We start from the raw sequence: 23338 nt of genomic DNA on the forward strand, positions 1-23338 counted from the left end.
AGGGGAGGAGGAGAGGGGGGGTGGGGGGTGGCGGGTGTCGGAACCATGTCCCGGACGGTCAGACGGTGCATCGTGGACGCGCTGGACGAGCTGGGCAGGGAGGATTTCGCCCGCTTCAAGGCCGACCTGCGGGAGGTGTCCCTCGGGCCCACCTTCCGGAGGATTCCCTGGGGGAAGCTGGAGGGCGCCGGGCAGCTGGACGCCGCCAAGCTGATGGTGGACTTTTACCGGGAGGTCTACGCCGGGGAGCTGACCGTGCGGGTGCTGAGGGCATGGACCAACAGGAGGTAGCCGAGGAACTGGAGAGCCAATTGGCGGCTGGTGAGGCTTGGAGGGGAGGGGAGGGGAGGGGAGGGGAGGGGGAGGGAGGTGAGGGGTTTGAGGGTTGCAGGGTGGGCTCTCCTCCCCTCGGACCCACAGCCGCAACACAAAAGGGGGAAAGCTTGCCCGGGCTGTGTGAAGACAAAAGCCGCATGTGTACAGTCTCCCATCCCCCCCCCCCTCTCCCCCACCCCCAACCTCGCCGGTCAGGAAAGTGCTACTGGGCTTTGGTCAAAGCGAAACTGCCGAGTGAGAGCAGAAACTTGCTCGTTCCTCCTGTCTCGGCACGCCAGGGTCAAAATCATTCACTTCCTGACTTCGGTACACAGCGCAGGGTCTGTGTGAGTCTGTGTGAGAGAGAGAGAGAGTGTGTCTGTGTGAGTCTGTGTGAGAGAGAGAGACTGTGTGAGTCTGTGCGAGAGAGCGACTGTGTGAGTCTGAGTGTGAGAGAGGGAGGCTGTGTAAGTCTGTGTGAGAGAGAGAGAGAGAGAGTGTGTGTGAGAGAGAGAGGCTGTGTGAGTCTGAGTGTGAGAGAGAGAGGCTGTGTGAGTCTGTGTGAGAGAGAGAGAGAGAGAGAGTGTGTGTGAGTCTGTGTGAGAGACAGAGAGTGTGTGAGTCTGTGTGAGAGAGAGAGAGGCTGTGTGAGTCTGTGTGTGTGAGAGAGAGAGGCTGTGTGAGTCTGTGTGTGAGAGAGAGAGGCTGTGTGAGTCTGTGTGTGAGAGAGAGAGGCTGTGTGAGTCTGTGTGAGAGAGAGAGAGAGAGAGGCTGTGTGAGTCTGTGTGAGGAGAGAGAGAGAGAGAGTGTGTGAGTCTGTGTGAGAGACAGTGTGTGAGTCTGTGTGAGAGAGAGAGATAGAGGCTGTGTGAGTCTGTGTGAGAGAGAGACTGTGTGAGTCTGTGTGTGTGAGAGAGAGAGACTGTGTGAGTCTGTGTGTGTGAGAGAGAGGCTGTGTGAGTCTGTGTGTGAGAGAGAGAGAGACTGTGTGAGTCTGTGTGTGTGAGAGAGAGGCTGTGTGAGTCTGTGTGTGAGAGAGAGAGGCTGTGTGAGTCTGTGTGAGAGAGAGAGAGAGAGGCTGTGTGAGTCTGTGTGTGAGAGAGAGAGGCTGTATGAGTCTGTGTGTGAGAGAGAGAGAGAGAGAGAGAGAGGCTGTGTGAGTTTGTGTGAGAGAGAGAGAGAGAGAGACCGTGTGAGTCTGTGTGAGAGAGAGAGACCGTGTGAGTCTGTGTGAGAGAGAGAGAGGCTGTGTGAGTCTGTGCGAGAGAGAGAGACTGTGTGAGAGAGAGAGAGAGAGAGAGGCTGTGTGAGTCTGTGTGAGAGAGAGAGAGAGAGAGGCTGTGTGAGTCTGTGTGTGAGAGAGAGAGAGAGAGACTGTGTGAGAGAGAGAGAGAGAGAGAGAGGCTGTGTGAGTCTGTGTGTGAGAGAGAGAGACTGTGTGAGTCTGTGTGAGAGAGAGAGGCTGTGTGAGTCTGTGTGAGAGAGAAAGAAAGAGAGGCTGTGTGAGTCTGTGTGTGAGAGAGAGAGAGAGAGGCTGTGTGAGTCTGTGTGAGAGAGATTGAGAGTGTGTGAGTCTGTGTGTGAGAGAGAGAGACTGTGTGAGTCTGTGTGAGAGAGAGAGAGAGGCTGTGTGAGTCTGTGTGTGAGAGAGAGAGTGTGTGAGTCTGTGTGAGAGAGAGAGAGAGGCTGTGTGAGTCTGTGTGAGAGAGAGAGAGACTGTGTGAGTCTGTGTGAGTCTGTGTGTGAGAGAGAGAGAGAGAGGCTGTGTGAGTCTGTGTGAGGGAGAGAGAGAGAGAGAGAGGCTGTGTGAGTCTGTGTGAGTCTGTGTGAGAGAGAGAGAGAGAGAGGCTGTGTGAGTCTGAGTGTGAGGGAGAGGCTGTGTGAGTCTGTGTGAGAGAGAGAGGCTGTGTGAGTCTGTGTGAGAGAGAGAGAGAGAGAGGCTGTGTGAGTCTGTGTGTGAGAGAGAGACTGTGTGAGTCTGTGTGTGAGAGAGAGAGTGTGTGAGTCTGTGTGAGAGAGAAAGAAAGAGGCTGTGTGAGTCTGTGTGAGAGAGAGAGGCTGTGTGAGTCTGTGTGAGAGAGAAAGAAAGAGGCTGTGTGAGTCTGTGTGAGAGAGAGAGGCTGTGTGAGTCTGTGTGAGAGAGAAAGAAAGAGGCTGTGTGAGTCTGTGTGTGAGAGAGAGGCTGTGTGAGTCTGTGTGAGAGAGAAAGAAAGAGGCTGTGTGAGTCTGTGTGTGAGAGAGAGAGAGAGAGGCTGTGTGAGTCTGTGTGAGAGAGAGAGGCTGTGTGAGTCTGTGTGTGAGAGAGAGAGGCTGTGTGAGTCTGTGTGTGAGAGAGAGAGAGAGAGGCTGTGTGAGTCTGTGTGAGAGAGAGAGAGAGAGAGGCTGTGTGAGTCTGTGTGAGAGAGAGAGTGTGTGAGTCTGTGTGAGAGAGAGAGAGAGAGAGGCTGTGTGAGTCTGTGTGAGAGAGAGAGAGAGAGAGAGTGTGTGAGTCTGTGTGTGAGAGAGAGAGAGAGAGGCTGTGTGAGTCTGTGTGAGAGAGAGAGAGAGAGAGGCTGTGTGAGTCTGTGTGAGAGAGAGAGAGAGAGAGGCTGTGTGAGTCTGTGTGAGAGAGAGAGAGAGGCTGTGTGAGTCTGTGTGTGAGAGAGAGAGAGGCTGTGTGAGTCTGTGTGTGAGAGAGAGAGAGAGAGGCTGTGTGAGAGAGAGAGAGAGAGAGGCTGTGTGAGTCTGTGTGTGAGAGAGAGAGAGAGAGGCTGTGTGAGTCTGTGTGTGAGAGAGAGAGACTGTGTGAGTCTGTGTGTGAGAGAGAGAGACTGTGTGAGTCTGAGTGTGAGGGAGAGGCTGTGTGAGTCTGTGTGAGGGAGAGAGAGAGAGAGAGAGGCTGTGTGAGTCTGTGTGAGAGAGAGAGAGACTGTGTGAGTCTGAGTGTGAGGGAGAGGCTGTGTGAGTCTGAGTGTGAGAGAGAGAGAGAGGCTGTGTGAGTCTGTGTGAGAGAGAGAGGCTGTGTGAGTCTGTGTGAGAGAGAGAGAGACTGTGTGAGTCTGTGTGTGAGAGAGAGAGAGAGAGGCTGTGTGAGTCTGTGTGAGAGAGAGAGGCTGTGTGAGTCTGAGTGTGAGAGAGAGAGAGAGACTGTGTGAGTCTGTGTGAGAGAGAGAGGCTGTGTGAGTCTGTGTGAGAGAGAGTGAGTGTGTGAGTCTGTGAGGGAGAGAGAGAGACTGTGTGAGTCTGTGTGAGAGAGAGAGAGAGAGAGAGAGGCTGTGTGAGTCTGTGAGAGAGAGAGAGTGTGTGAGTCTGTGAGGGAGAGAGAGAGACTGTGTGAGTCTGTGTTTCTGTGTGAGAGAGAGAGAGAGAGTGTGTGAGTCTGTGTGAGGGAGAGAGAGTGTGTGAGTCTGTGAGAGAGAGAGTGTGTGTGTCTGTGTGAGAGAGAGAGAGACTGTGTGAGTCTGAGTGTGAGGGAGAGGCTGTGTGAGTCTGTGTGTGAGAGAGAGAGAGAGGCTGTGTGTCTGTGTGAGAGAGAAAGAGGCTGTGTGTGTCTGTGTGAGAGAGAGAGAGAGAGAGGCTGTGTGTGTCTGTGTGAGAGAGAGAGAGAGTGTGTGTGTCTGTGTGAGAGAGAGAGAGAGTGTGTGTGTCTGTGTGAGAGAGAGAGAGAGTGTGTGTGTCTGTGTGAGAGAGAGAGAGAGTGTGTGTGTCTGTGTGAGAGAGAGAGAGAGTGTGTGTGTCTGTGTGAGAGAGAAAGAGGCTGTGTGTGTCTGTGTGAGAGAGAGAGAGAGGCTGTGTGTGTCTGTGTGAGAGAGAGAGAGTGTGTGAGTCTGTGTGTGAGAGAGAGAGAGAGAGGCTGTGTGAGTCTGTGTGAGGGAGAGAGAGAGAGAGAGAGGCTGTGTGAGTCTGTGTGAGAGAGAGAGAGGCTGTGTGAGTCTGTGTGAGAGAGAGAGAGAGAGGCTGTGTGAGTCTGAGTGTGAGGGAGAGGCTGTGTGAGTCTGTGTGTGAGAGAGAGAGAGAGGCTGTGTGAGTCTGAGTGTGAGGGAGAGGCTGTGTGAGTCTGTGTGTGAGAGAGAGAGAGAGGCTGTGTGAGTCTGTGTGAGAGAGAGAGAGACTGTGTGAGTCTGAGTGTGAGGGAGAGGCTGTGTGAGTCTGTGTGTGAGAGAGAGAGAGAGGCTGTGTGAGTCTGTGTGTGAGAGAGACTGTGAGTCTGTGTGAGAGAGAGAGGCTGTGTGAGTCTGTGTGAGAGAGAGTGAGTGTGTGAGTCTGTGAGGGAGAGAGAGAGACTGTGTGAGTCTGTGTGAGAGAGAGAGGCTGTGTGAGTCTGTGTGAGAGAGAGAGAGACTGTGTGAGTCTGTGTGTGAGAGAGAGAGAGAGAGGCTGTGTGAGTCTGTGTGAGAGAGAGAGGCTGTGTGAGTCTGAGTGTGAGAGAGAGAGAGAGACTGTGTGAGTCTGTGTGAGAGAGAGAGGCTGTGTGAGTCTGTGTGAGAGAGAGTGAGTGTGTGAGTCTGTGAGGGAGAGAGAGAGACTGTGTGAGTCTGTGTGAGAGAGAGAGAGAGAGAGAGAGGCTGTGTGAGTCTGTGAGAGAGAGAGAGTGTGTGAGTCTGTGAGGGAGAGAGAGAGACTGTGTGAGTCTGTGTTTCTGTGTGAGAGAGAGAGAGAGAGTGTGTGAGTCTGTGTGAGGGAGAGAGAGTGTGTGAGTCTGTGAGAGAGAGAGTGTGTGTGTCTGTGTGAGAGAGAGAGAGACTGTGTGAGTCTGAGTGTGAGGGAGAGGCTGTGTGAGTCTGTGTGTGAGAGAGAGAGAGAGGCTGTGTGTCTGTGTGAGAGAGAAAGAGGCTGTGTGTGTCTGTGTGAGAGAGAGAGAGAGAGAGGCTGTGTGTGTCTGTGTGAGAGAGAGAGAGAGTGTGTGTGTCTGTGTGAGAGAGAGAGAGAGTGTGTGTGTCTGTGTGAGAGAGAGAGAGAGTGTGTGTGTCTGTGTGAGAGAGAGAGAGAGTGTGTGTGTCTGTGTGAGAGAGAGAGAGAGTGTGTGTGTCTGTGTGAGAGAGAAAGAGGCTGTGTGTGTCTGTGTGAGAGAGAGAGAGAGAGGCTGTGTGTGTCTGTGTGAGAGAGAGAGAGTGTGTGAGTCTGTGTGTGAGAGAGAGAGAGAGAGGCTGTGTGAGTCTGTGTGAGGGAGAGAGAGAGAGAGAGAGGCTGTGTGAGTCTGTGTGAGAGAGAGAGAGGCTGTGTGAGTCTGTGTGAGAGAGAGAGAGAGAGGCTGTGTGAGTCTGAGTGTGAGGGAGAGGCTGTGTGAGTCTGTGTGTGAGAGAGAGAGAGAGGCTGTGTGAGTCTGAGTGTGAGGGAGAGGCTGTGTGAGTCTGTGTGTGAGAGAGAGAGAGAGGCTGTGTGAGTCTGTGTGAGAGAGAGAGAGACTGTGTGAGTCTGAGTGTGAGGGAGAGGCTGTGTGAGTCTGTGTGTGAGAGAGAGAGAGAGGCTGTGTGAGTCTGTGTGTGAGAGAGACTGTGAGTCTGTGTGAGAGAGAGAGGCTGTGTGAGTCTGTGTGAGAGAGAGTGAGTGTGTGAGTCTGTGAGGGAGAGAGAGAGACTGTGTGAGTCTGTGTGAGAGAGAGAGAGAGAGAGAGAGGCTGTGTGAGTCTGTGTGTGAGAGAGACTGTGAGTCTGTGTGAGAGAGAGAGGCTGTGTGAGTCTGTGAGAGAGAGAGAGAGTGTGTGAGTCTGTGAGGGAGAGAGAGAGACTGTGTGAGTCTGTGTGTCTGTGTGAGAGAGAGAGAGAGAGAGTGTGTGAGTCTGTGTGAGGGAGAGAGAGTGTGTGTGTCTGTGTGAGAGAGAGAGAGTGTGTGTGTCTGTGTGAGAGAGAGAGAGAGTGTGTGTGTCTGTGTGAGAGAGAGAGAGTGTGTGTGTCTGTGTGAGAGAGAGAGAGGCTGTGTGTGTCTGTGTGAGAGAGAGAGAGAGAGAGGCTGTGTGTGTCTGTGTGAGAGAGAGAGAGTGTGTGTGAGTCTGTGAGAGAGAGAGAGAGAGTGTGTGAGTCTGTGTGAGAGAGAGAGAGAGAGAGAGGCTGTGTGAGTCTGTGTGAGAGAGAGAGAGAGAGTGTGTGAGTCTGTGTGAGAGAGAGAGAGAGGCTGTGTGAGTCTGTGTGTGAGAGAGAGAGTGTGTGAGTCTGTGTGAGAGAGAGAGAGGCTGTGTGAGTCTGTGTGAGAGAGTGAGAGAGAGAGGCTGTGTGAGTCTGTGTGAGAGAGTGAGAGAGAGAGGCTGTGTGAGTCTGTGTGAGGGAGAGAGAGAGAGAGAGAGGCTGTGTGAGTCTGTGTGAGAGAGAGAGAGACTGTGTGAGTCTGAGTGTGAGGGAGAGGCTGTGTGAGTCTGTGTGTGTGAGAGAGAGAGAGGCTGTGTGAGTCTGTGTGAGAGAGAGAGGCTGTGTGAGTCTGTGTGAGAGAGAGAGGCTGTGTGAGTCTGTGTGAGAGAGAGAGAGACTGTGTGAGTCTGAGTGTGAGGGAGAGGCTGTGTGAGTCTGTGTGTGAGAGAGAGAGAGAGGCTGTGTGAGTCTGTGTGTGAGAGAGAGAGAGAGACTGTGTGAGTCTGTGTGAGAGAGAGAGGCTGTGTGAGTCTGTGTGAGAGAGAGAGAGTGTGTGAGTCTGTGAGGGAGAGAGAGAGACTGTGTGAGTCTGTGTGAGAGAGAGAGAGAGAGAGAGAGGCTGTGTGAGTCTGTGTGTGAGAGAGACTGTGTGAGTCTGTGTGAGAGAGAGAGGCTGTGTGAGTCTGTGAGAGAGAGAGAGAGTGTGTGAGTCTGTGAGGGAGAGAGAGAGACTGTGTGAGTCTGTGTTTCTGTGTGAGAGAGAGAGAGAGAGAGTGTGTGAGTCTGTGTGAGGGAGAGAGAGTGTGTGAGTCTGTGAGAGAGAGTGTGTGAGTCTGTGAGAGAGAGAGTGTGTGTGTCTGTGTGAGAGAGAGAGAGTGTGTGTGTCTGTGTGAGAGAGAGAGTGTGTGTCTGTGTGAGAGAGAGAGAGGCTGTGTGAGTCTGTGTGAGAGAGAGAGAGAGAGAGGCTGTGTGTGTCTGTGTGAGAGAGAGAGAGAGAGAGGCTGTGTGTGTCTGTGTGAGAGAGAGAGAGTGTGTGTGAGTCTGTGTGAGAGAGAGTGTGTGAGTCTGTGTGAGAGAGAGAGAGAGAGAGACTGTGTGTGTCTGTGTGAGAGAGAGAGAGAGAGACTGTGTGTGTCTGTGTGAGAGAGAGAGAGAGTGTGTGAGTCTGTGTGTGAGAGAGAGAGAGAGACTGTGTGTGTCTGTGTGAGAGAGAGAGAGAGTGTGTGAGTCTGTGTGAGAGAGAGTGTGTGAGTCTGTGTGAGAGAGAGAGAGAGAGTGTGTGTGTCTGTGTGAGAGAGAGAGAGAGACTGTGTGTGTCAGTGTGTGAGAGAGAGAGAGAGAGGCTGTGTGTGTCTGTGTGAGAGAGAGAGAGAGTGTGTGAGTCTGTGTGAGAGAGAGTGTGTGAATCTGTGTGAGAGAGAGAGAGAGAGAGAGACTGTGTGAGAGAGAGTGTGTGAGTCTGTGTGAGAGAGTGTGTGAGTCTGTGTGAGAGAGAGTGTGTGAGTCTGTGTGAGAGAGAGAGAGAGAGTGTGTGTGTCTGTGTGAGAGAGAGAGAGAGACTGTGTGTCAGTATGAGAGAGAGAGAGAGAGAGGCTGTGTGTGTCTGTGTGAGAGAGAGAGAGAGTGTGAGAGTCTGTGAGAAAGAGAGAGACTGTGTGTGTCTGTGTGAGAGAGAGAGTGTGTGAGTCTGTGTGTGTGCGAGGGAGAGAGACTGTGTGAGCCTGAGTGTGAGAGAGAGAGAGAGTGTGTGATTCTGAGTGTGAGAGAGAGAGTGTGTGAGTCTGTGTGTGAGAGAGAGGCTGTGTGAGTCTGTGTGAGAAAGAGAGAGAGAGAGAGAGTGTGTGATTCTGAGTGTGAGAGTGTGTGAGTCTGTGTGAGAGAGAGAGGCTGTGTGAGTCTGTGTGTGTGTGAGAAAGAGAGAGAGAGAGTGTGTGATTCTGAGTGTGAGAGAGTGTGTGAGTCTGTGTGAGAGAGAGAGGCTGTGTGAGTCTGTGTGAGAAAGAGAGAGAGAGAGAGAGTGTGTGATTCTGAGTGTGAGAGAGTGTGTGAGTCTGTGTGAGAGAGAGAGGCTGTGTGAGTCTGTGTGTGTGTGAGGGAGAGAGAGAGGCTGTGTGAGTCTGTGTGAGTCTGAGTGTGAGAGAGAGAGAGAGTGTGTGATTCTGAGTGTGAGAGAGAGGCTGTGTGATTCTGAGTGTGAGAGAGATAGTGTGTGAGTCTGTGTGTGAGGGAGAGAGAGATAGGCTGTGTGAACCTGAGTGTGAGAGAGAGGCTGTGTGAGTCTGTGTGTGAGGGAGAGAGAGAGGAAGAGAGGCTGTGTGAGTCTGTGTGAGAGAGAGAGAGAGAGGGAGAGAGGCTGTGTGTCTGTGTGAGAGAGAGAGAGAGAGACTGTGTGTGATTCTGAGTGTGAGAGAGAGTGTGTGAGTCTGTGTGTGAGAGAGAGAGAGAGAGGCTGTGTGAGTCTGTGTGAGAGAGAGTGTGTGAGTCTGTGTGCGTGCGAGGGAGAGAGGCTGTGTGAGTCTGTGTGTGTGTGAGAGAGAGAGAGACTGTGTGAGTCTGTGTGTGTGAGAGAGAGAGAGAGAGACTGTGTGAGCCTGAGTGTGAGAGAGTGTGTGAGTCTGTGTGTGCGCGAGGGAGAGAGGTTGTGTGAGTCTGTGTGTGAGGGAGAGAGAGAGAGAGAGAGGCTGTGTGAGTCTGTGTGAGAGAGAGAGAGACTGTGTGAGTCTGAGTGTGAGGGAGAGGCTGAGTGAGTCTGTGTGTGAGAGAGAGAGAGAGGCTGTGTGAGTCTGTGTGAGAGAGAGAGAGACTGTGTGAGTCTGTGTGAGAGAGAGAGGCTGTGTGAGTCTGTGTGAGAGAGAGACTGTGTGAGTCTGAGTGTGAGGGAGAGGCTGTGTGAGTCTGTGTGAGAGAGAGAGAGAGAGGCTGTGTGAGTCTGTGTGTGAGAGAGAGAGAGAGAGAGAGTGTGTGATTCTGAGTGTGAGGGAGAGACTGTGTGAGTCTGTGTGTGAGAGAGAGAGAGGCTGTGTGTGTCTGTGTGAGAGAGAGAGAGAGAGAGAGTGTGTGATTCTGAGTGTGAGGGAGAGACTGTGTGAGTCTGTGTGAGAGAGAGAGAGAGAGAGAGGCTGTGTGTGTCTGTGTGAGAGAGAGAGAGAGAGAGAGTGTGTGATTCTGAGTGTGAGGGAGAGACTGTGTGAGTCTGTGTGAGAGAGAGAGAGAGACTGTGTGAGTCTGTGTGAGAGAGAGAGAGACTGTGTGAGTCTGTGTGAGAGACAGAGACTGTGTGAGTCTGTGTGAGAGAGAGAGAGAGAGAGTGTGTGAGTCTGTGTGTGAGAGAGTGTGTGAGTCTGCGTGTGTGCGAGGGAGAGAAGTTGTGTGAGTCTGTGTGTGAGGGAGAGAGAGAGAGAGTGTGTGATTCTGAGTGTGAGAGAGAGTGTGTGTGAGTCTGTGTGTGTGTGAGAGAGAAAGTGTTTGAGAGAGAGAGTGTGGAGAGAGAGTGTGTGTGACAGACACTGTGTGAGAGTGTGTCTGTGTGTGTGTTTGTCAGTGAATCTGTGTGTGTCTCTGTGTGTGAGTGTGTGTGTCTGTGTCTGTCTCTGGGTGTCTGTGTGTGTGTGTGTCTCTGTGTGTGAGTGTGTGTGTGTGTGTGTCTCTGTGTGTGTGTGTGTGTGTGTGTGTTTGTCAGTGTGTGTGTGTCTCTGGGTGTGTGTGTGTGTGTGTGTGAGTGTTTTTGGAGTTTCACCGTTACTGAACATCCGATGCTGTTGATGATGTTGATTCAGGAAGTGGTGAAATTTAACTTGCTTCATTCTGGTCAAGATCAGGAAAAAGTTCCTTCAATTGAAAAGCCTCAGCCAGCACAAGGCCATCGACAGGAGGAGGCCATTCAGCCCCTTGGCCTGTTGTACAGGAACAGGAGGCCATTCAGCCCCTTGGCCTGTTATACAGGAACAGGAGGAGGCCATTCAGCCCCTCAATCTGCTGTACAGGAACAGGAGGAGGCCATTCAGCCCCTTGGCCTGTTGTACAGGAACAGGAGGAGGCCATTCAGCCCCTTGGACTGTTATACAGGAACAGGAGGAGGCCATTCAGCCCCTCGATCTGCTGTACAGGAACAGGAGGAGGCCATTCAGCCCCTTGAGCCTGTTGTACAGGAACAGGAGGCCATTCAGCCCCTCCTCGAGCCTGTCACACAGGGACAGGAGGAGGCCATTCAGCCCCTCTCGAGCCTGCTGTACAGGAACAGGAGGAGGCCATTCAGCCCCTCAAGCCGGTTACAAAGGAACAGGAGGAGGCCCATTCAGCCCCTCGTTGAGCCTGTTCCTCGGGAATGGGAGGAGAGCTGGGGGCGATAGTGGTGAGGAATACTCTGTGCGAGAACTGTCTGGCGAGCTGCAGCCCGGACATTGACTATCCCAGTCGCGAACCTGCGCACTGACCGTCTCCCTTCTCTCCGCAGCCTCCCAGGCGCCAGCCTCCCAGGCCCCAGCCTCCCAGCCCAACACGCCGGCCGGTGAGTATTACGTGAACGGGGGCCAAGCCGGAAGCTGATAGGTCGACCGGAACCGCGCCCAGAGAAGGGCAGAGCAGTAGGCCCGAGGCCTGAGGCCTGAGGCCTAGAGGCCGGGCTCTGGGTTCAGCCGCAGGAGCGAGGCCTGCGAACACCTGAGCCGACGCCTTCCGCCCCCCCCTCACCCGAGTCGGGTCCCCACCCACCACGCGCCCCTGGTCCCCAAAGCGCGAGGGGGCAGGTCCCAAGAGGGGCAATTGTCCGAGGCGAGGCGGGGTGGGGCGGGGTGGGGTGGGGGGGGAGAATAGATCCCCCGGTGGGTGCTCGCCCCGATCAGAGTCCACTGGCCGACCCACCAGTCCCCTTTCTCCAGCCGTACAAAGGGTTGGACCCTACCCCACCCAGGCCCCACCCACCCGCTCTGAAATTTGGTATTCTTGAATCTGTCCTGAAGAGGGGGAGACGGAGACCTTGGAGACCGAGGACGGAACCTCACGCGGCTTCTCCACCCCCCACCCCCCCCACCGCCCCCCCCCACGCCTCGCATGGCCGGTGGGCGGGCGGGTGGGCTCTGATGTGCCGAGTCGCGCATCGCCGCGGAGCCGCCGACAGTTAACCGCCAAACGCCGTTTCGCCTCCGAGCCCGGCGGGTTGGGGGGGTGGGGGACGACGCCTGATCATCCAGGGGCCGTCGTCGCCCCCCCGGGGAGGAATGAACCGGGGAATGGCTGTCACGTGCTTCGCCTGGTCGAGAAAGGGCCCCCTCCCCCCACCCACCCCCCCGGACGGGTACACGTGCTCGTTCTTCCTGCAGGGGGGGGGGCGCGCAGGGGGTGGGGGTCCTGCGTGTGAATCCGTGTAGCCTGTAGCACGTATAAGTGGGCCGCGCTGACAAACCTCGAGGCCGGGGTCACGTCCGGGATCTTCCCAGGAGGTTCGACCTGTTGACGCTGAACCTGTCCCTCGGTGAGGGGGGGGAGCAAGCGAACTTCGAGTGGGATTCGAGCCCAGGGCTTCGGGCTCGGAGGTGGGGAGGGGAGGGATGGGGTTAGGGGGTCCCTCGGTCCTCAGACAGTCCCCGATTCCGAGTTTGCTGGCCGAAGGGTCCCGACATTCCCTCCTCAGGACAGGGGCAAGAGTGCCAAATTTCGGAGTGGGGGGAGGGGGCAAGGGGTTGGGCAGCAGGTCGACTCTGATTGGCTGAGGTGTTCCCATGGAGAGTGCACACCAGGGAACTATTGTCCCCCCCCCAACCTCGATCATTCAACAGAGGCGCAACGCCCGGACTACGGTCCTTCCGTTGTCCGGGTCCCTGCATGAGAACCGTGCGTGACTTTGAGCACGTATAAATGGGCTACATTACCGGAGCCCGACCGGGGTCCCTAGAGCTCGGTCGCCGGAGTAACTCTCCGCGCCTGAGCGCGTTCAGGATTGCTCAGGCAAGTGCTGTCCCGTGGCCACATCTCCGTCTAATTGCCGGGGCGTTTAGGCGATCCGGGCTTTGCCGGCGCTGGGAGTTTGGCCGGGTACGTTCCCCTGACTCTGGCCCACGCTGCGAATAGCCGGAGGGGGTGCGTGCTGTCTGGTACAACCCGCCAGGCGTTTGTGGGGGGGGGTGGGGACAACCTACGTACCCTGTCTTTGCAGGCAACAGTGCCCCTGGTGGCACTCCGCACGGCAACACTCCGACCAATCAGAGTTGACTTACCGGCCAACGTCCCCTATCCCCAGGCAGGGGTTAAACTGGGGCTCCCTTGGAAGTTTGATGCGCTCGTCCCGGGTGGGAGATTAAAACATTTCGATAAGATCGTGGCTGATCTGACTGTGGCCTTAACTCCGCTTTCCTGTCCCCCTCCCCTCCCCCATAACCCTCGATCGGAAACCCCTCTCCCTTGAGTATATCCAACACCCCGGCCTCCACTGCTCTCTGAGGGGGGGAGAGAATCCCACAGACTGACCACCCTCTGAGAGAAGAAATTCCTCCTCATCTCCGTCTCCAACGGGAGACCCCTCGTTCTGAAACTGTGCCCCCCTCCTCGTTCTAGATTCCCCCCTACGAGGGGAAAACGTCCTCTCACATCCCCCCCTGTCGAGCTCCCCCACCTCAGAATTAATTCCCAGCTCTCACACCCACCTCCCCCCCAGCAGGACCAACCCTCACTTTAGCTACTCTCCTCCTTTTTATAAGTCTCCTCCTGTCTCGATAAGGTCGCCTCTCATTCTTCTAAACTCCAATGGGGGACAGGGCCCAACCTGCTCAACCTCTCCTCACAAGACAAACCCCCCTTCGTCCCAGGAATCGACCTTCTCTGAACGGCCTCCAGTGGGGGGTCTATCCCTCCTTAAGTAAGGAGACCAAAACTGTCCCCAGTGCTCCAGGTGCGGTCTCCCCAACGCCCTGTACAGTCGGAGCGAGACTTCCCGACCTTTATCCTCCATCCCCCCCTCGCAATAAAGGACAACATTTCACTTGCCTTCCCCCCAAATCACTTGCTGCATCTGCACACCAACTTTTCCTGAGATTCATGCACCAGGACGCCCAGATCCCTCCGCACCTCAGCGGTCTCTCTCCGCTTTAAATCCTGTTCCGCTTTTCTATCCTCCTGGCCAAAGCGGACACCCTCACGCGCTCCCACCTCCCGAATTTTTGCACCCCCTCCCCCTCTCTCACGTCCCCAATCTGTAACCCCTTTGTAACCTCCTCACAGCTTACTTTCCCGTCTCTCTGGGAGTTGTCAGCACATCTCGGCAGCGCGCACTCGATCCCCTTCATCCAAGTCATGGGTATATGGGTTGTAAAGAAAGGTTGAGGGCGCCCGGCGTTGGTCCCTGTGTGGTGCTCCGCACCCGGGAATAACCCATTTATACCTACTCACCGCTTACCCATTCGCTGCCCAATCCTCTACCCCTGCTAATAGGTTACCCCCCGACACCATGAGTTCTTATTTGGCGTGGCATGGCACCTTGTCAAATGCCCTTTGGGGGTGGAGGAGGAGGTGGGTAACCAAATGCACCAGGTTCAGACTCGACAGGTTCCCCATCACTGACCCTCGAGTGTTACTTTCCCGCCCCCCCCAAAGAAACCTCCTCACAAGTGATCAAATGGGAGGGCGCCCTCACATCGATGGATAGAGGCGGGGGGGGGAAAGCGGGCAGTCCGAGCGGGAGGTCGTTCGACTGCAGAGGCGGCGCAGGTTGAGCCAAAGGGAGGGGTGGTGTGGGAAACTCAGCCTCTGTCGGAGGGGACACGACTCAACAGACGTCTCTCACTCTCTCTCTCTCCCTCCATCCAATCCAAGACCCTCCAGCGCTCCACCCCGTGGACAAGTACTTCACCCGCATCGTGCAGGGCTTCAGCTCGGTGGACTGCGTCCTGGACAGCCTGATGGCCAAGGGGGTGGTCACCCCCGAGAACTACGACAGGATCCGGGCCTTGGCGACGAGGCAGGACAAGATGCGACAGCTCCTCAGCGTCATAAGGTGTCAGGGACCGGGCGCCAAGCAGCAGCTCTGGGAAGACATGCAGGAGTGGGACAAATACTTCACCGACAGCCTGATGAACGGGTGAGGGGGCCCCCTCAAACCCCACTCGAAGGACAGGAAGAGCGATCGAAAGGCCCCTCCAAACCCACACCAACCTCCCCAGGACTCATCGATCAGAATCATCAGCATCCCACACAGACTCCCCCGAATATATCCTGTCCCAAGCCCCTCTGCTTTCACTAATAAAACAAATTTTGTACTGGCCCCTGTCGACTTTATTATCGGAATGAAAGGGTAACGCAGATTGGGGAAGGACAGCGTATCTAACGCACTGTGACACCCGGTCCCAGAGGGGGAAAGGACAGTGTATCTAACGCACTGTGACACCCGGTCCCAGAGGGGGAAAGGACAGTGTATCTAACGCACTTTGACACCCGGTCCCAGAGGGGGAAAGGACAGTGTATCTAACGCACTGTGACACCCGGTCCCAGAGGGGGAAAGGACAGTGTATCTAACGCACTGTGACACCCGGTCCCAGAGGGGGAAAGGACAGGGTATCTAACGCACTGTGACATCCGGTCCCAGAGGGGGAAAGGACAGTGTATCTAACGCACTGTGACACCCGGTCCCAGAGGGGGAAAGGACAGTGTATCTAACGCACTGTGACACCCGGTCCCAGAGGGGGAAAGGACAGTGTATCTAACGCACTGTGACACCCGGTCCCAGAGGGGGGAAAGGACAGTGTATATAACGCACTGTGACACCCGGTCCCAAAGGGGGAAAGGACAGCGTATCTAACGCACTGTGACACCCGCTCCCAGAGGGGGAAAGGACAGTGTATCTAATGCACTGTGACACCCGGTCCCAGAGGGGGAAAGGACAGCGTATCTAACGCACTGTGACACCCGCTCCCAGAGGGGGAAAGGACAGTGTATATAACGCACTGTGACACCCGGTCCCAAAGGGGGAAAGGACAGCGTATCTAACGCACTGTGACACCCGGTCCCAGAGGGGGAAAGGACAGTGTATCTAACGCACTGTGACACCCGCTCCCAGAGGGGGAAAGGACAGTGTATCTAATGCACTGTGACACCCGGTCCCAGAGGGGGAAAGGACAGCGTATCTAACGCACCGTGACATCCGGACCCAGAGGGGGAAAGGACAGTGTATCTAACGCACTGTGACACCCGGTCCCAGAGGGGGATCGGACAGTGTATCTAACGCACTGTGACACCCGGTCCCAGAGGGGGAAAGGACAGTGTATCTAACGCACTGTGACACCCGGTCCAAGAGGGGGTAAGGACAGTGTATCTAACGCACTGTGACAGCCGGTCCCAGAGGGGGAAATTACAGTGTATCTAACGCACTGTGACACCCGGTCCCAGAGGGGGAAAGGACAGCGTATCTAACGCACTGTGACACCCGGTCCCAGAGGGGGAAAGGACAGCGTATCTAACGCACTGTGACACCCGGTCCCAGAGGGGGAAAGGACAGTGTATCTAACGCACTGTGAAACTTGGTCCCAGAGGGGGAAAGGACAGTGTATCTAACGCACTGTGACACCCCGTCCCAGAGGTGGAAAGGACAGTGTATCTAACGCACTGTGACACCCGGTCCCAGAGGGGGGAAAGGACAGTGTATTTAATGCACTGTGACACCCGGTCCCAGAGGGGGAAAGCACAGTGTATCTAACGCACTGTGACACCCGGTCCCAGAGGGGGAAAGGATAGCGTATCTAACGCACTGTGACACCCGGTCCCAGAGGGGGAAAGGACAGTGTATCTAATGCACTGTGACACCCAGTCCCAGAGGGGGAAAGGACAGTGTATCTAACGCACTGTGACACCCGGTCCCAGAGGGGGAAAGGACAGCGTATCTAACGCACTGTGACACCCGGTCCCAGAGGGGGAAAGGACAGCGTATCTAACGCACTGTGACACCCGGTCCCAGAGGGGGAAAGGACAGCGTATCTAACGCACTGTGACACCCGGTCCCAGAGGGGGAAAGGACAGCGTATCTAACGCACTGTGACACCCGGTCCCAGAGGGGGAAAGGACAGCGTATCTAACGCACTGTGACACCCGGTCCCAGAGGGGGAAAGGACAGCGTATCTAACGCACTGTGACACCCGGTCCCAGAGGGGGAAAGGACAGCGTATCTAACGCACTGTGACACCCGGTCCCAGAGGGGAATAGGACAGTGTATCTAACGCACTGTGACACCCGGTCCCAGAGGGGGAAAGGACAGTGTATCTAACGCACTGTGACAGCCGGTCCCAGAGGGGGAAAGGACAGTGTATCTAACGCACTGTGACAGCCGGTCCCAGAGGGGGAAATTTCAGTGTATCTAACGCACTGTGACACCCGGTCCCAGAGGGGGAAAGGACAGCGTATCTAACGCACTGTGACACCCGGTCCCAGAGGGGGAAAGGACAGCGTATCTAACGCACTGTGACACCCGGTCCCAGAGGGGGAAAGGACAGCGTATCTAACGCACTGTGACACCCGGTCCCAGAGGGGGAAAGGACAGGGTATCTAACGCACTGTGACATCCGGTCCCAGAGGGGGAAAGGACAGTGTATCTAACGCACTGTGACACCCGTTCCCAGAGGGGGATAGGACAGTGTATCTAACGCACTGTGACACCCGGTCCCAGAGGGGGAAAGGACAGTGTATCTAACGCACTGTGACACTCGGTCCCAGAGGGGGAAAGGACAGTGTATCTAACGCACTGTGACACCCGGTCCCAGAGGGGGAAAGGACAGTGTATCTAACGCACTGTGACACCCGGTCCCAGAGGGGGGAAAGGACAGTGTATCTAACGCACTGTGACACCCGGTCCCAGAGGGGGAAAGGACAGCGTATCTAACGCACTGTGACACCCGGTCCCAGAGGTGGAAAGGACAGTGTATCTAACGCACTGTGACACCCGGTCCCAGAGGGGGAAAGGACAGTGTATCTAACGCACTGTGACACCCGGTCCCAGAGGGGGGAAAGGACAGTGTATTTAACGCACTGTGACACCCGGTCCCAAAGGCGGAAAGGACAGTGTATCTAACGCACTGTGACACCCGGTCCCAGAGGGGGAAAGGACAGTGTATCTAACGCACTGTGACACCCGGTCCCAGAGGGGGAAAGGACAGTGTATCTAACGCACTGTGACACCCGGTCCCAGAGGGGGAAAGGACAGTGTATCTAACGCACTGTGACACCCGGTCCCAGAGGGGGAAAGGACAGCGTATCTAACGCACTGTGACACCCGGTCCCAGAGGGGGAAAGGACAGCGTATCTAACGCACTGTGACACCCGGTCCCAGAGGGGGAAAGGACAGCGTATCTAACGCACTGTGACACCCGGTCCCAGAGGGGGAAAGGACAGCGTATCTAACGCACTGTGACACCCGGTCCCAGAGGGGGAAAGGACAGCGTATCTAACGCACTGTGACACCCGGTGCCAGAGGGGGAAAGGACAGCGTATCTAACGCACTGTGACACCCGCTCCCAGAGGGGGAAAGGACAGCGTATCTAACGCACTGTGACACCCGGTCCCAGCGGGGGAAAGGACAGCGTATCTAACGCACTGTGACACCCGGTCCCAGAGGGGGAAAGGACAACGTATCTAACGCACTGTGACACCCGGTCCCAGAGGGGGAAAGGACAGCGTATCTAACGCACTGTGACACCCGGTCCCAGAGGGGGAAAGGACAGCGTATCTAACACACTGTGACACCCGGTCCCAGAGGGGGAAAGGACAGCGTATCTAACGCACTGTGACACCCGGTCCCAGAGGGGGAAAGGACAGTGTATCTAACGCACTGTGACACCCGGTCCCAGAGGGGGAAAGGACAGCGTCTCTAACGCACTGTGACACCCGGTCCCAGAGGGGGAAAGGACAGCGTATCTAACGCACTGTGACACCCGGTCCCAGAGGGGGAAAGGACAGTGTATCTAACGCACTGTGACACCCGGTCCCAGAGGGGGAAAGGACAGCGTATCTAACGCACTGTGACATCAGGCCCCGGATGAGATGTATCCCAGGATTTTAAGGGGCAGTGATTGCAGAGTCCCTGGACATAACCTTTCAGTCTTCCCTCCAATCAGGGGAGGTGCCGGAGGACAGGAGAATTGTAAACCTCACGCCCTCGTTCAGGGAAAGGTTGTAAGGTTAAGCCCAGAAATTGCAGGCCGGTCGGTTTAACCTCAGTGGCGGGGAAGCTTCTACAGACAATAACTTTGGATGAAGTTGACAGTCACATGGACCAATGTCGGATAATTAAGGAAAACTGGCCCGGTTTTCCTCTCGGATAATTGCGTTTAACTCAATGGGCTGGAGTTTTATTTATTGATGAGGTAACAGGGGAGGGTCGATGAGGGTAGCGCTGTAGATGTGGTATACCCGGACATTGACAGGGCTGGTGATGAGTGCCACCCAACAGACCTGTGAGCAGTGTTATAGCCCAGGGAATGTAAGGGGCAGCAGCAACATGGGTAGGGAAAATAGCTGAGTGACAGGGAACAGAGAGTAGTGGTTAATGGGTGTTTTTCAGGGAGGTTTGTTGTGGAGTTCTCCAGGGGTCAGGGTTGTGACCCTTGCTTATCCTGACACTACTGACCTAGTCCTCGGTGTAGAGGACACAGTTCCAGGGTTTGTGGATGATCCGGAACTTGGAAGAATTGTGAAGTTTCAAGGAGGAGAGTGCAGAAGTTCAAAAGGACAGAGACAAGTTGGTGTAATCGGCGGACAGGGGGCAGCTGAAGTTAAATGCGCGGAAATGTGAAATGATTAATTTTGGTAGGAAGAACATGGGGAGACAATATAAATTCAAGGGGACAATTCTAAACCGCGAGGGCAGGAGTAGGGGGACCTGGGGGTATATGTGAATAACTCATTTAAGACAGGCTGAGAGAGCGGGTAATAAAGCAGACAGTACCCTGGGGTTTATTAATAGGGGCACAGAGTACAAGAGCAAGGAGGTTATGTTGAACTTGTATAAGGCACTAGTTCAGCCTCAGCTGGAGTATTGTGTCCAGTTCTGGGCTCCGCACTTTAGGAAAGATGTGAGGGAATTGGAGAGAGAGAGAGAGAGAGAGAGAGTGCGGGAAAGATTCACGAGAATGGTTCCAGGGACGAGGAACTTCAGTTCCGTGGATCGATTGGAGAAGTTGGGACTGTTCTCCTCGGAGAAGAGAAGGTGGAGAGGAGATTTGATAGAGGTGTTCAAAATCACGAGGGGTCCTGGGGCAGAGTGGATCGGGAGAAACTGTTCCCATTGGGGGAAGGATGGAGAAGCAGAGGGACACGGATTGAAGGCGATGGGTAAAAGGAGCGACGGAGACACGAGGAGAAACTTTTTCACGCAGCGAGGGGTTAGGATCTGGAACGCGCTGCCTGAGAGTGTGGGGGAGGGAGGGTCAATCGAGGGGTTAGGATCTGGAACGCGCTTCCTGAGAGTGTGGGAGGGGGGGAGGGTCAATCGAGGGGTTAGGATCTGGAATGCGCTGCCTGAGAGTGTGGGGGAGGGAGGGTCAATCGAGGGGGTTAGGGTCTGGAACGCGCTGCCTGAGAGTGTGGGGGAGGGAGGGTCAATCGAGGGGTTGGAGGTGCGTGGGTCTGGGCGAGGGGGCCCATTTCGCGACAGCGGAGACAGACTGAGCCAGACAGGTCATGCTGCAACTTTATACGGTAGACACAGTATGTACAATTGCAGATATACAGGGTTCAAGACAGAGGTGGGGGCAAGAGTACATAGTTTACACACACGGATATCGCCCCGGGGATATCGCCGGTGGGGGGGTGGCTTCCTGTTCGCCGCTCCCCATCGCACCGCTGCGCCCCAACGCCGACGCCGCCCCACCACCATTCCCAACATCGCCACATCCCTCTCCCTCCTGGTCAATTGGAGCCGGAGGCGGGCGGGAGAGGGGTCGCGGGGGGAGGAGGCGGGAGGTAAGGCAGGAGGAGGACCAGGGAGGGGAGGGAGGAGGAGGAGGAGGAGGAGGAGGAGGGGGGGGGTGGGGGAGGGGGAGGGGTCGGCGGGGTTGGCGGGGCCGGCGCCGGCCCCGGACGCCTCGGCCTGGGGCTTGAGCTGGGCCTCAGGGGGCTTGGCGGGGTCGGGCACCACCAGGAAGACGGCGTCGGCCGGCGGGCCGCGACCCTCGTGCCAGGGCCGCTCGGCCGGGGCGGGCGGCGCCGGGTGGGGGCCGGACTCGGGAGCCCCTCCACCTCCCCCCTCCTCCACCTCCTCCTCCCGGCCCCCCGGCTCGGGGTGGGAGAGCTGGTGGCGCCGCAGTCCGGAGCGGCTGGCGAAGGGCTTGGCACAGAGGGGGCAGGCGAAGCGGCGGGGGGGCTGGGTGGTGACCCCCGGGGGAGCGGCGGGGGCGGGGGCGGGGGCGGGGCCTCCGGCGGTGGTGGTGGGCGGCGGCGGCGGAGGGTGCGCCCTCTGGTGGCGGCGCAGGGCCGCCCGGCCCTCCAGCACCGCCGGGCAAAGCGGGCAGCGCTCCTGGGCGTGGGCCCGCTCGTGCTTGCGCAGGCTGGAGGAGACCACGAAGGCCTTGTCGCAGTGGGCGCAGCGGTAGGGCCGCTCGCCGGTGTGGGTGCGCCGGTGCTTGGTGAGTGCCGCCCGCTCGGCGAAGGCCTTGCCGCAGTCCGGGCAGGGGTGGGGGCGGGCCCCCGAGTGGGCCAGCCGGTGGCGCTTGAGGTCCCAGGAGGCGGCGAAGGCCTTGCCGCACTCCGGGCAGGGGTGGGGCCGCTCGCCGGTGTGGGTGCGCCGGTGCAGGGCCAGGTCGGCCGGCTGGCGGAAGCGCTTGGGGCACCGGTCGCAGGGGTGGGGCCGCAGGCCGGCGTGGCAGCGCTGGTGGCGCCGGAAGGAGGAGGGGTCGGCGAAGAGGCGGCCGCAGGCGGCGCAGAGGTAGGGCCGCTCGCCGGAGTGGGTGCGCCGGTGGTTGTTCCAGCTGGAGCGCTGGGTGAAGCCCTTGCCGCAGTCCGGGCAGCGGTGGGGCTTCTCGGCGGCGTGGATGCGCTGGTGGCAGGCCAGCGAGGAGGAGCGGGCGAAGGCCTTGCCGCAGGCGGCGCACTGGAAGGGCCGCTCGCCGGTGTGGCGCCGCTGGTGGTTGCGCAGGTCCTTCAGCTCGGCGTAGGCCTTGCCGCAGTGGGCGCAGGCGTGGGGCCGGTGGCCGGCGTGGGCCCGCCGGTGCTTGCGGCACACCGAGGGGTCGGCGAAGCGCTTGCCGCACTCGGGGCAGGCGTAGGGCCGCTCGCCCGTGTGCTGGCGCTCGTGGACCCGCAGCTTGGCCGGCGTGGCGCAGGCCTTGCCGCAGTGGGGGCAGCGGCAGGGCCGGGCCTCCCCCACTCCTCCTCCGCCGCCGCCGCCGCCGCCGCCCCCCTCCCCCCCCTCCCCTTCCCCGGTGGCAGCGGCCGCCGCGTGGGCCTGGGCCGCGTGGACGCGCAGGCAGCGGGCGCGGGCAAAGCGCTTGTCGCACTCGGGGCAGCCGAAGGGCTTCTCGCCGGTGTGGGAGCGGGCATGGGCCTGCAGCTCGGAGGCCGTCCGGTAGGCCTTGGCGCACGTGGGGCAGGGGTAGCGGCGGGACCCCCCGCCGGGCCGGCGCGCCTCCCCCCCGGCGCTCTTTCCCTCGCCGTCGGCCTCTGCGCCGCGCTCGGCCTCCGCGCCGCGCTCGGCCTCCCCGCCGGCGTCGCTCCCCGTCGCAGCTTTGCCGCCGTCCTCCTCCTCCTTCTCCGCCGTCGCCGACTTGCCCTCGCCGCCGGCCGCCTCCCCGGTCTCCTTGCCCTTGGGCGCCGGTGCCGTGCCCCGGTGTTGGGTGCTGCGGGCGTGCGCCCTCACGCCAGCCAGCGAGGGGAAGCTCGCGCCGCACTCCGAGCAGATGTAGAGCTCCCGGCGCCGGCCTCCCCTCCCCGCCTGCCGCTTCCTCTTGCCGGGCTTGGCCGCCCCGGCCCCTTCTTCGGAAGCCATCGTCTGACGGGGTGTCCCTGCACAGAGAGAGGGGGAGGGAGGGAGAGGGAGGGAGAGAGGGAAGAGGGCGTTAGGAGGATAAAGCAGATATGCTCACCCGCCCGCGCTGGCCAGGAGAGGCCCAGGCTCGGTCCCGGGCCCATCGATCGGGCCGGATCTGGACCCCCTCTCCCTCCGCGCTGGGACCACATCCACCTCTCTCTTCCTCCGCGCTGGGACCACATCCCCCCCTCCCTCCGCGCTGGGACCACCGACCCCCCTCTCCCTCCGCGCTGGGACCACGGGACCCTCTCCCCCTCCGCGCTGGGACCACGGGACCCTCTCCCCCTCCGCGCTGGGACCACGGGCCCCTCTCCCCCTCCGCGCTGGGACCACGGGCCCCCACTCCCTCCGCGCTGGGACCACAGGCCCCAACTCCCTCCGAGCTGGGACCACGGGCCCCCACTCCCTCCGAGCTGGGACCACGGGCCCCCACTCCCTCCGCGCTGGGACCACGGGCCCCAACTCCCTCCGAGCTGGGACCACGGGCCCCCACTCCCTCCGAGCTGGGACCACGGGCCCCCCTCTGCCTCCGCGCTGGGACCACGGGCCCCCCTCTCCCTCCACACTGGGACCACGGCCCCCGCCCCTCTCCCTCCGCAGTGGGACCACGGCCCCCGCCCCCCACCCTCTCCCTCCGCACTGGGACCACATCCCTCTCTCCCTCCGCGCTGGGACCACGGGTCCCCCTCTCTCCCTCCGCACTGGGACCACGGGCCCCCCCTCTCTCCCTCCGCACTGGGACCACGGCCCCCCCCCCCACCCTCTCCCTCCGCACTGGGACCACATCCCTCTCTCCCTCCGCGCTGGGACCACAGCCCCCCTCTCCCTCCGCGCTGGGACCACACCCCTCTTCTTCCTCCGCGCTGGGACCACACCCCTCTTCTTCCTCCGCGCTGGGACCACACCCCTCTTCTTCCTCCGCGCTGGGACCACACCCCTCTTCTTCCTCCGCGCTGGGACCATATCCCCCCTCTCCCTCCGCGCTGGG

The 23338-nt window shown here is 58.2% G+C and overlaps 2 protein-coding genes across 2 annotated transcripts; one reads left to right on the forward strand and one right to left on the reverse strand.

Moving 5' to 3' along the window:
- Positions 1-35: 35 nt before the first annotated feature.
- LOC144675673 (apoptosis-associated speck-like protein containing a CARD) lies at positions 36-14607 on the forward strand. Its single transcript, XM_078536322.1, is given in 4 exon segments — positions 36-265; positions 268-321; positions 10810-10863; positions 14160-14607. Coding segments are annotated over 4 exon segments (597 nt in total). The 5' UTR covers positions 36-45; the 3' UTR covers positions 14429-14607.
- Positions 14608-18954: 4347 nt separating this feature from the next.
- Positions 18955-22310, reverse strand: LOC144675672 (uncharacterized). Its single transcript, XM_078536321.1, has 3 exons — positions 21757-22310; positions 20401-21681; positions 18955-19005 (listed from the first exon to the last, which is right to left on the reverse strand). The coding sequence occupies exons 1-3, from the start codon at positions 22306-22308 to the stop codon at positions 18955-18957; spliced, it is 1884 nt and encodes a 627-aa protein (XP_078392447.1). The 5' UTR covers positions 22309-22310.
- Positions 22311-23338: the final 1028 nt, after the last annotated feature.

Source organism: Cetorhinus maximus, unplaced genomic scaffold (genome assembly GCF_964194155.1).
Source record: "Cetorhinus maximus unplaced genomic scaffold, sCetMax3.hap1.1 HAP1_SCAFFOLD_1098, whole genome shotgun sequence".
Taxonomy (NCBI): Eukaryota; Metazoa; Chordata; class Chondrichthyes; order Lamniformes; family Cetorhinidae; genus Cetorhinus; species Cetorhinus maximus.

Coding starts and splice junctions, on each gene's coding strand:
- LOC144675672 (XM_078536321.1), bottom strand. CDS start 22,308: ATGGCTTCCGAAGAAGGGGCCGGGGCGGCCAAGCCCGGCAAGAGGAAG. Junction 21,682..21,756: donor CGGCCCAGGCCCACGCGGCG/GCCGCTGCCACC, acceptor GGAGTGGGGGAG/GCCCGGCCCTGCCGCTGCCC. Junction 19,006..20,400: donor CCCAGGCCGAGGCGTCCGGG/GCCGGCGCCGGC, acceptor AATTCTTCCAAG/TTCCGGATCATCCACAAACC.